The 12,411-nt window shown below is 48.2% G+C and overlaps 1 protein-coding gene across 2 annotated transcripts in view; it reads left to right on the forward strand.

Annotated features, from left to right (window-relative positions):
- LOC115131958 (semaphorin-3B-like) overlaps positions 1 to 12,411 on the forward strand; it is a 75,351-nt gene that overhangs the window by 43,957 nt on the left and 18,983 nt on the right. For both annotated transcript variants that reach the window (XM_029664080.2, XM_029664079.2), the window contains 2 exons: positions 7,915 to 8,299; positions 9,022 to 9,179. In XM_029664080.2, coding sequence (XP_029519940.2) covers positions 8,131 to 8,299; positions 9,022 to 9,179 — 327 coding nt within the window. In that variant the 5' untranslated portion in view covers positions 7,915 to 8,130. The remainder of the gene's footprint in view (positions 1 to 7,914; positions 8,300 to 9,021; positions 9,180 to 12,411) is intronic.

The following is a 12,411-nucleotide window of genomic DNA, read 5'->3' on the forward strand; positions in this document are numbered from 1 at the left end:
ACCTAGTTCTAGACGTTATACATAATCACATGATTACCGTCCACTATCCACAAGAATCCTAGCAACCTATCCACATAGCCAGCCAATCAGGCATCACATGTCAGATTATGGTGCTCGGTCTTCTCATTCAGGGAGGCTGTGTTCCAAACGTGTTACTGTACAGTACTTGTGAGTAAGTGCTGCTACTGGGAGAGTGGATGAGCTGTGGTGCTTGGAACAACACGGCCAGACGGGGTGTTTGTTTTTTATGTCGGGAAGGGACTGACTGACTGGAGGAGTCTTGTTGTGTGTTATGTTGCGCACGTGTGACGTGCTGGGAGGACAGGGAGACTTAATTAGCTGTGACGGTAACCTCAACTCAACGCAGCGTCGACGCTCGCACAACCCCACTGGAAAAAAACAAGCTGTGTGATTTAGAAACAGAGATTCCTTTTCCAATCCAGCACCAGACAATCTTTTAGATTGGATACAGTTAACCAGTAAGGTTGAGACAATTGAATACAGAAACAAGGCACTATTAGTCAATTTCACGGCACATACACTCTTAGAAAAAAATGGTTCCAAAAGGGTTCTCCGGGAGAGCCCTTTTTGGTCCCAAGGAGAGCACTTTTTGGTTTTTACATAGAACTCTTTTTGGTTCCATGTAGAACCCTCTGTGGAAAGGGTCCTACATGGAACCCAAAAAGGTTCTACGTGGAACCAAAAAGGGCTATAGGATGACTATAGGAGGATTATAGGATGGTTATAGGATGACAATAGGATAACTATAGGAGGACTATAGGGTGGTTATAGGATGGTTATAGGATGACTATAGGATGGTTATAGGATGGCTATAGGATGGCCATAGGAGGACTATAGGATGGTTATAGGATGGCTATAGGAGGACTATAGGATGGTTATAGGATGACTATAGGATGGTTATAGGATGGCTATAGGATGGCCATAGGAGGACTATAGGATGGTAATAGGATGGCTATAGGAGGACTATAGGATGGTTATAGGATGACTATAGGATGGTTATAGGATGGCTATAGGATGGCCATAGGAGGACTTTAGGATGCTTATAGGATGGCTATAGGAGGACTATAGGATGGTTATAGGATGACTATAGGATGGTTATAGGAGGACTATAGGATGGTTATAGGATGGTTATAGGATGACTATAGGATGGTTATAGGATGGCCATAGGAGGACTATAGGATGGTTATAGGATGGCTATAGGAGGACTATAGGAGGACTATAGGATGGTTATAGGATGACTATAGGATGGTTATAGGATGACTATAGGATGGTTATAGGATGGCTATAGGAGGACTATAGGATGGCTATAGGAGGACTATAGGATGGCCATAGGAGGACTATAGGATGGTTATAGGATGGCCATAGGATGGCTATAGGAGGACTATAGGATGGTTATAGGATGGCTATAGGATGACTATAGGATGGTTATAGGATGACAATAGGATGACTATAGGAGGACTATAGGGTGGTTATAGGATGGCTATAGGAGGACTATAGGATGGTTATAGGATGACTATAGGATGGTTATAGGATGGCTATAGGATGGCCATAGGAGGACTATAGGATGGTTATAGGATGGCTATAGGAGGACTATAGGATGGTTATAGGATGACTATAGGATGGTTATAGGATGGCCATAGGAGGACTATAGGATGGCCATAGGAGGACTATAGGATGGTTATAGGATGGCTATAGGAGGACTATAGGATGGTTATAGGATGGATATAGGAGGACTATAGGATGGTTATAGGATGACTATAGGAGGACTATAGGATAGCTATAGGAGGACTATAGGATGGCTATAGGAGGACTACAGGATGGTTATAGGAGGACTACAGGATGGTTATAGGATGACTATAGGATGGTTATAGGATGACTATAGGATGGTTATAGGATGGCTATAGGAGGACTATATGATGGTTATAGGATGGCTATAGGAGGACTATAGGATGGTTATAGGATGGCCTTAGGAGGACTATAGGATGAGTGGTTATAAGATAGGTTTATGATGTAGTTGGCAGAAGGACAACAAGACAACAGGGGACCCAAAGTCCCTCTCACCAGTGAGGGGTTGCCATGGCCACAGAGAGGGGTCAGGAGGGCGCCCATCAGGGGGTTCATTGGTCCAGAGACAGAGGGGCAGGACAGGGGCGGAGGGGAAGGGGCATCTTTGTGCCTGCTCTCTCCTCCCTTTGTCCCTCATACCATCAGCGGGGGCTGCACCTGGCAACCCTCCCTGGCACTCTGCCAGACCCTCATTCTCACACACACACACACACACACACACACACACACACACACGCAAGCTCACACATAAGCTCAAACACAAGCTATCACACACACACACACACACACACACACACACACACACACACACACACACACACACACACACACACACACTGCCTGGCCCCAGGCAGCTCAGAGAGGAGCAGACATATCTCATCAGATGTGCTAGGCATTCTTGAATATACCTGCGTGTGTTTGTGTGTAACAGGGGACCCAAACGTACGCACCTAGACACTAGATAGTATACCATATACACGTCTTCAGTAGTCGTAGGAGCCCTACTCGTGATACCTGCGTATGACTACTGTAGGAAGTATTCGTCTTCCCTGTGTATATGGGACGTGCCAATCTACCATGTATGTGTACGGTGGCCTCGATCTAAAATAAGATCTGACTCGTAGACAGACGGTTTGGACCTGGCTTTGTGGTCCCCTCCTATCAGTCCAGTTAGCTGTGTGTATACGGGCTGCATGCGTTGTGCGCCGTGTACAAACGGTGCACATCTTCAGCCCTGGATTGCTAAGATATCAAAAGCAGAACTCCCCTCCTGCCTCTCTCTCACTTCTCCCACACTCACCCAACAACAGCGCATTTCCCTGCCCCTTTCCCCTTCCCTCCTCTTAACTCCCACCTTCTCTTCGCTCACACCCCACCCCCCCCCCTCTCTCACTCTTTATCTCTCTCGCTGCTCTTGAATTAAGTCCATTATTCTTGTCCACCTCTCACCCGGAGTCCCTGTGCACAGGCTCTGTTCCTCTTCATAGTGAAGTGTATAGTGGAGAGGTATGCTTTTCTGAGTGGACTGCAGTGCTTGCTGCTCCAGCTGACTCTTGGAATACTGGGCCTGGCTTCGTCTCATCTCTTCACCCACCAGCCTTGCCTGCATTGACTCACTGGATTCCCCCCCCAGCTTTTATAGCATCTTTCTTTTGCCCCCCCCCCCTGCGGCGGGTACACCTACTGTTTCAGCGAGGACTCTACCTTTACCATTCTGTTGGTTCTTCTGAAGGATTTTCTTATCCCACCTCTGGGGTTTGTGTGGATTCAATACAGTGTATCGGAGGGTGTGTGGGGGTATGTGTAAATGTGTGTGAAATGGTGTAAACGGCGGTGTGTGTGAATGAGTCAATAAGTGTGTATGCGCACCGAGAAACAGAAGGAGGAGCACATATTTTGGTCCTGGAATAGACAGACAACCTGTTGGAAAGTAGTGTTGAGGACGTATCCATGGGACACGTTGTGCTTTGGACCATTACTGGGTCAGGTGGACGCTGAGAGGGAATGCGGTTGCCCTGGATACAGAAGGAGAGGTGAGTTCCTTTGGGGGAATTTAGGGCTTTGGACTTCCTCCACTCAGACAGCTACAGTTTTCTACTCTCTGAGTGTGTCCAAACTTGGCCAAATGTCTGGGATCCAGACACCAATCAGGCACCAGCCAGGAGCCCCTGGCTCCCTGCATCTCTCCACTCATCCTCCCTACCTCTCTCCGCTCAGCCTCCCTGGCTCTCTCTCCCCTCTCTCCCTCCTGCATTCCTGACTCTAGTTCCCCTCTTTGCCCCCAGCCTCCCTGTCTCTCTCCCCTCATCCTCCCTGCCTCTCTCCCCTCAGCCTCCCTGGCTCTCTCCCCTCATCCTCCCTGTCTCTCTCCCCTCATCCTCCCTGCCTCTCTCCCCTCATCCTCCCTGCCTCTCTCCCCTCAGCCTCCCTGGCTCTCTCTCCCCTCAGCCTCCCTGGCTCTCTCTCCCCTCAGCCTCCCTGGCTCTCTCTCTCCTCAGCCTCCCTGGATCTCTCTCCCCTCAGGGCAGATACACAGGAGAAAAAGCCGCCAGTCACCGGCCGTCAGGCTCTCTGTGTCACTCTCTCTCCTCCTAAACCTCTTCATGTGAGTGCTGCCTTTTCCCTGCTTTCTGTTCCTCTGCCCTCTGCTTGTATTTACTCCTGTGCAGGAGGCTAAGGCTGCAGGCTGTTGGTCGGGGGCCAGCCAAACTCTTTCCTCAAAGAACAATCGGCTCCCCCCCCCCCCCCCCAGGCAGCCGAGCTGAAATACACGGTACAACATTAAATGTGTTCTGCTCACTCCCTCCCTGCTCTCTTTCCTCTATTGTGTTTAGTCACACCTCTCGTTGTTTTGGGCCTCAGGTTAACAGTTTTTTGTATTGATTTGGGATTGGTACCAGTTTGACCTCCCTTTTTCATACATCTCTTGCCTGAAGGAGGGACTATGTCCCTGTCTTTTCTATTTTGGGTATTTTTGACAGCACAGCACGTCCCTCTTCCCAATGAGTCTTCCTCCCTTTCTACCTCCTCTCTCTCTCTCTCTCTCTCTCTCTCTCTCTCTCTCTCTCTCTCTCTCTCTCTGTTTTTAATCCACAGCTCTTGGCAGGGGCTGCTTCATGCGGCTTCGTGGCTTATTGAAGCTGAAATGAATACAAGTGTCAGGCGGCTAAAGGCTTTTATGAAGATGCATTGTGGTGTGTGTAGTGAGAGCTCAGAGCTCAGGGCGGATGTGTTGTAGTGCTTCAAGGGGCCGACAATAGTACCCTTCAACTGATAGGAGCTTAAGGAGACAATGGGACCCGGCCTCTCCTTTATATCTCAGGACAGGAGTTGAAGTACTTTGCTTCTGCCCCCCTCCCTTTCACTCTGTATGTGCCCGTGCACATGCGTGTGTGTGTGTGTGTGTGTGTGTGTGTGTGTGTGTGTGTGTGTGTGTGTGTGTGTGTGTGTGTGTGTGTGTGTGTGTTTGTTTTACTACGGACCCTGCCCTCCCTTTCAATGATGCCATCTCTGCAGTCTACTCATTAACATCTAAGTTGCCACTCCTTTAAACACATATTCATGGGCAATGCTTCCGCTGTGGCAGATGTTCTGCTGTGTATCTATACGCAAGAGTGTCAGACCCGTACAGATCCACACAGAGAGGTTCCCTGCATAACTTATAGACGTAGCTGAGTGTGAGTAGAGTACTCTGTGTGGGAGCCAATGGGTTATTTCTGGGCCCTCTCTTTCCGGCTCGGCTCGGCTCTGGGAGCTGAATTCATGCTCTGCTGTGCTGAGACCATACACTGACTCCTGCACTAATATAGGACTGTGAGCTACTGGGACTCCGATTATAGGACTGTGATATAGAACTGTGATATAAGACTGTGATATAGGACTGTGATATAGGACTAAGATATAGGACTGTGATATAGGACTGAGATATAGCACTGACATACAGGACTATGATACAGGACAGTGATATAGCACTGAGATATAGAACTGAGATATAGAACTGAGATATAGCACTAAGATACAGGCCTGAGAGCTACTGGGACTCAGATACAGGCCTGTGTGTTCATCTGCTCTCCAGTGTTCTGGGACTGTCTCGGAGCTTCGTTATAGAGAGGTCTGGGGTGATGTATAAGGGAATGGAAGGCAGGTAGACCCTCCATGGACCTGTATCAACACTGTCCTCAGAGAGACGAGGGTACGCTCAGAGAATGTGACAGATTCTACATTTTAAAAATGTATGCCTGCAGCAAAAACCTGTCAGGCAGCCTGAAGAACAGTGTGTGTGTGTGTGTGTGTGTGTGTGTGTGTGTGTGTGTGTCTTTGTGTGTCTCTGCGGACTTGAAGGCTTGCTGAGTGGATAATAGAGAAAAATTCAGAATAATATTCCACCTCCCAACAATCCCTTCCCCATCTCTGCTGCAGCAAGACACACACACACACACACACACACACACACACACACACACACACACACACACACACACACACACACACACACACACACACACACACACACACACACACACACACACACACACACACACACACACACACGTGCTCTCCATCCCTCCCATCGGTTAAACGCTCTGTACTGGGACCACACTCCCTGCCTACCCCTGTGTAAGCCAAGGTCTACCACCTGTGTAAGCCAAGCCTGATGGGGTTGGCTTAGGGGGCATCACTCTAACAGAAAGTAACAGGTAGAGCCAGAGATGCAGTGATTCAGAGTTCAGGTCCACATTAGTCCGGTTGATGACTTCAATATGTCCTGGCTACTGGTGATGAGCCCCGTGGGAACTAGATAAGAGCAGCAGATGACCGTGTGCTGGAAGCACGAGGCCACCGACCGTCCATCTCCCTGGGGGGCAGGGGCCCCACTTGTGTTTTAACATCCTCCTCACTGACCCACAGAGAGACTGGAGCTCGTCAGAACTGCACACTATTGAGTTTCCTCCTCTCGCTCTTTCTCCCTCTGAATCCACCGCCATACTGCTCATCGATAGAGAGAGGGGAATGGAGAGAGAAAAAGAGAGAGCGAGAGAAAGATGGAGCGATAGGGAGAGGCAGAGAGGCAGAAAGAAGGAGAAAAAGATGGAGGGTGACAGGGAGAAAGAATGAGAAGGAGAACGACAGAGAGAGTCATACTGTATTAGTGAAGGTGGGCCGGCAGGGAGGTTACTGAGGTACTGTAATGAAGTAGGCTACAGCATGTTCACTGAAATAAATGCTGTCAGAGGAAAAAGAGGTGAAAGATTTTGGCTGTGTGTGTGTGTGTGTGTGTGTGTGTGTGTGTGTGTGTGTGTGTGTGTGTGTGTGTGTGTGTGTGTGTGTGTGTGTGTGTGTGTGTGTGTGTGTGTGTGTGTGTGTGTGTGTGCGTGTGAGCTTGTGTGGACGTTTTTAACTATTCTTGTAGGGACCAGAAGTCCCCACATGAATAGTAAACAAACCAACATTTAACCAACTGGGGACATTTTGTTAGTCCCCACAAGGTAAATTGCTGTTTCAACAGGGTGTAGGGTTAAGGATCAGAATTGGTGTTAGAATTACGTTAAGGGATAGGGTTCGGAGCTAGGGTTAGTTTTAGGGTTAGGGTTAGGGTAAGAGTACGGGTTAGGGTTAGGGGTTAAGGAAAATAGGATTTTGAATGGGACTGAATTGTGCCCCCCCCCACAAGATTAGCTGTACAAGACTGTGTGTACATGTGTGTGTGCATGTGTGTGTGGAAGTTCATACACTGTAAGGCTGTGAGAATGTGTACTGTACAGTATGTGTGTCACATGCTAGAAGCCTGGTAAGCTACTGTCTATACACACACATATCACATTAAGCACCCAATCACTTTGACCAGCCTGTTCATCTGCAGTGCACTTCACTAGTGCTGGCCGGTAATGGGGAGGAGTCAGTTTGAATAGCAGAGACAGAGAGGAATGAGAAGACAAGATGCCATCCCAGCCAGGGTTTGGCACTGCCACAGAGCAGGCGCTTGTGTTGGAGATTAAACCGGGCATGGCACTGGGCCACACCACATATCTCACCCCACGTGTCTTTCAGGGGCCCTCCACCCCTTCCAGCTCCCCCGTCCTCCTAACTCCCTACCCCCATAAAGGTGACCGGGGCTGGGTGTTTGATGGGCCTGGGATGGCGTCCTGTAATGTGAAGCGATTACAGCTGGTCTTTGTAGAGGCTTTAACAGGAGTGGTCTTGGGACTCAGCCATTAGCCTCTCTGGCTAAAATTACCTACCTCCTGGTGCTAGGAGGGAAGGGGAGGCAGTGATCTCTGTTGCCCGGCCTGCTTTTTAACGAGTCCCTCTCTACTTGGTTATTTTTAGGTTCCAGTGCCACTGTGAGAAGCTTCTTCAGTCCCGTTGGAGCTGAGAAGTGTGCGGTACGACAGACGCAGAACGGGGGGAACGCCACACAACGCCCCGAAGGCTGACATCCGTTTTGGAGAGGAGAGCGACGACAACTAGCTGTCCGTTGCTACGACAACAACCAGACCCATTTCAACCCGAGGCGCGCCAGGCTAGTGCCAACCCCAGGACACCATGATGGTGGCAGTGACGATGATGACGACGTGGGGCTCCCTGCTCCTCATGGCCTCCCAGGTCTCATCCAGCGGAATCCCCAAGACCAGCGCCTCCTCTTCACCCTCCTTCTCCTCACACCCATTCTCCTCTTCCTCGTCCTCCCCTCGCATGAAGCTCTCCTACAAAGGTAAGGGAACATCAGCAAGAACTTTGAGAGTACCCTCCTCTGTACCCCCAGGCCCTGCTTACGCTCCAGCTCTACAGGCATGTCCTTTTCACAAACACCTCGGATGCATTTATGAGCGAGAGAGAGAGAGAGAGAGAGAGAGAGAGAGAGAGAGAGAGAGAGAGCGAGAGAGAGAGAGTTATGGAATTGAAATTGAAATTGAGAGCGATGTAAGTCTAGCAGGAAAGTAGCTACTGTAGTCTTGCTCATCTCCGGTGACACAGGCCCAGTTTGGAGCGTGTGCCATTAAACCATGGGGTGTCCCCGTCTCCACGGTTACAGTGGAACACTCACAGGGTTCCCCAGCCTAGAGAGGAGATTAGGGATAGGTGTGAGGAGAGGAAAGGAAAGGAGAGGAAAGGGAAGGAGGCTTCACTCCTCTAGATCTTATAAGCCCCACTCAGCCCGGCTGAGACAGCTGATTCTAAAGCTGTAACAAAGACCATTCTGACTACTGAAACCACTGCCCTGACTTGACCCTGGCAGTAGAGCCAAATAAAACATGTTATATGGACTTGTATAAAACTGCATGACTTTTGGATAATATTGGGTCTCATTTATCAAAAAAGTTGCTCTTATGAAAAACACTTAAATGTCATGGCGTATGAACGTTTGAGTGTAGACATCTTGTATTGTCTTAACGTAATGTGTGTACAACTCGCCGCGGGTGTGTTGTGTTTCAGAGCTGCAGCAGTTCCACGGCGTGCGCCGGTTCGAGCTGGAGCGTTCGTGCTGTTTCAGCGCCCTGTTGCTGGACGAGGAGAGGGGACGGCTCTTCGTGGGCTCACGCAACTTCCTGCTGTCACTCAGCCTGGATAACATTGCCAAGCAGGAGCACAAGGTCAGTCTGCCTGTCAGTCAATGGATCAGTTAACCGTGTGCTATGTGAATGTGTTCACACGAGCAATAGTGAATGTCATCCTTTTGATATTTTCATGATACTCAACAAATGTTTTGGCAGGAATAGTTCTGTGTTGTTTGACCTACATATGGATGGTTCCATGATCCGGTGTGTAAAGAATATGATGCTATGATAACGTTCAGATGTCTTTGTTGTGGTAGATGATGGTATGGATAAGATAGGGCTCTGAGCCACGCTATGTTATGGTGAGTCAGCGGTGATTTAGCACATCAGAGCTGTGTTGACAGACCGATGGATCTCATCTCACTCTCATCCACTCAGGGCAGAGATTGGGGTCAGGGGTTACCATGGCGATGTGGGGGGGTCACACAATCTCTGATAACCTGTCAACACCTCTCTGTCCCACACACGCATGGGCACGCGCTGAGGCAGACAGACACACACACACACACACACACACACACACACACACACACACACACACACACACACACACACACTGCTGTCCTCTGATGCCTGATGTTTCCCATTACAGGACAGGAAAAGGTTAGTAACTGATTATTTCCGTAGTGGTCCTCTATAATGTTTTGGATGAGATAACTAGCCTCAGATTTACCAGCACCTGATAGACTGAATACGGTAACACACAGACTTTAACACAACCTGTCCATTGACATATGAATCACAGACCCTAACATGGACGAACACACACGTGGACACATGCATACACAGACATGCAAACACACACACACACACACAGACACACACAAAGACACACACACACACATACAGTTGAAGTCGGAAGTTTACATACACCTTAGCCAAATACATTTAAACTCAGTTTTTCACAATTCCTGACATTTAATCCTAGTAAAAATGCCCTGTCTTTATTTTAAGAATGTGAAATGTCAGAATAATAGTAGAGAGAATGATTCATTTCAGCTTTTATTTCTTTCATCACATTCCCAGTGGGTCAGAAGTTTACATACACTCAATTATTATTTGGTAGCATTGCCTTAAAATTGTTTAACTTGGGTCAAATGTTTCGGGTAGCCTTCCACAAGTTTCCCACAATAAGTTGGGTGAATTTTGGCCCATTCCTCCTGACAGGTTTGTAGGCCTCCTTTCTCGCACACACCTTTTCAGTTCTTCCCACAAATTTTCTATGGGATTGAGGTCAGGGCTTTGTGATGGCCACTCCAATACCTTGACTTTGTTATCCTTAAGCCATTTTGCCACAACTTGGAAGTATGCTTGGGGTCATTGTCCACTTGGAAGACCCATTTGCGACCAAGCTTTAACTTCCTGACTGATGTCTTAAGATGTTGCTTCAATATATCCACATAACATTCCATCCTCATGATGCCATCTATTTTGTGAAGTGCACCAGTCAGCAAAGCACCCCCACAACATGATGCTGCCACCCCTGTGCTTCACGTTTCGGATGGTGTTCTTCGTCTTGCAAGCGTTCCCCTTAATTCCTCCAAACATAACAATGGTCATTATGGCCAAACAGTTCTATTTTTGTTTCATCAGACCAGGGGACATTTCTCCAAAAAGTACAATCTTTGTCCCCATGTGCAGTTACAAACCGTAGTCTGGCTTTTTTATGGCTGTTTTGGAGCAGTGGCTTCTTCCTTGCTGAGCGGCCTTTCAGATTATGTCGATATAGGGCTCGTTTTACTGTGGATATAGATACTTTTGTACCTGTTTCCTCCAGCATCTTCAAAATGTCCTTTACTGTTTTTCTGGGACTGATTTGCAGTTTTCGCACCAAAGCACGTTCATCTCTAGGAGACAGAACGCGTCTCCTTCCTGAGCAGTATGGCGGCTGCATGGTCCCATGGTGTTTATACTTGCGTACTATTGTTTGTACAGATGAACGTGGTCCTTTCAGGTGTTTGGAAATTGCTCCCAAGGATGAACCAGACTTGTGGAGGTCTACAATTTTTTTTCTGAGGTCTTGGCTGATTTCTTTTGATTTTCCCCTGATGTCAAGCGAAGAGGCACTGAGTTTGAAGGTAGGCCTTGAAATACATCCAGAGGTACACCTCCAATACACCTCCAAATGGCTCAAATGTTCTGGAATTTTCCAAGCTGTTTAAACTTCTGACTTCAAATGTACATGTAAGTCACTAACCCATACCCTATAACTGACCTAACATGCACCATTTAACCCTACACTGTACAAGGTCTGTACGCTCTTGCAGGCCAGAGAAATTTGAGTGCAGGGAAGATTGTTTGACTCTGTTGATTTGGTGTGATGTGATTTACAACGTGTTTTCACACTGGGACATGTGGCTCGCCTCCTGTCATTACAGCTGTTTTCGCCCCTGGTCGTGGGCCTTTTTTACGGTGTGACATGTGGATTCTCGGGCTCCACCATGGTGGCGGAGACGGGGAGAAAAAAAGGAAGAGGTGGGGAGGACGAGTGATAGAGAGGGGGAGAGATAGAGGAGAGATAGAGGAGGAGAGAGAGAGAGGGGGAGAGATAGAGGAGAGATATAGAGGGGGAGAGATAGAGGAGGAGCGATGGAGGAGAGAAAGAGGAGAGATATAGAGGAGGGGAGATAAAGGAGAGGAGAGAGAGAGCAGGGGATAGAGGAGAGGAGAGAGAGAGAGGAGAGATAGAGGAGAGAAAGAGGAGAGATATAGAGGAGGAGAGATAAAGGATAGAGAGCAGGGATAGAGGAGAGGAGAGAGAGAGAGGAGAGATAGAGGAGGAGAGATGGAGGAGAGAAAGAGGAGAGATATAGAGGAGGAGAGATAAAGGAGAGGAGAGAGAGAGCAGGGATAGAGGAGAGGAGAGAGATAAAGAGATAGAAAGGAGGAGAGAGAGAAGAGCGAGAGAGGAGGGATAGAGGAGAGAGAGAGGAGAGATAGAAAGGAGGAGAGATAGAAAGGAGGAGAGATAGAAAGGAGGAGAGATAGAGGAGAGATAGAGGAGGAGATATAGAGGAGAGGAGATTTTGAGGAGAGATATAGAGGAGAGATAGAGAGGAGGAGAGATAGAGGAGAGATAGAGAGGAGAGATAGAGGAGAAGAGAGAGAGAGGAGAGATAGAAAGGAGGAGAGGAGAGAGAGAGAGAGAAATATAGAGAGAGGAGAGATAGATAGAGATGAGAGGAGAGATATAGAGTGATAGAGAGGAGGAGAGATAGAGGAGAGATGAAGAGATGGAGAGATGGAGAGATAGAGGAGAGATGGAGAG

Source organism: Oncorhynchus nerka, linkage group LG7 (genome assembly GCF_034236695.1).
Source record: "Oncorhynchus nerka isolate Pitt River linkage group LG7, Oner_Uvic_2.0, whole genome shotgun sequence".
Lineage (NCBI taxonomy): Eukaryota > Metazoa > Chordata > Actinopteri > Salmoniformes > Salmonidae > Oncorhynchus > Oncorhynchus nerka.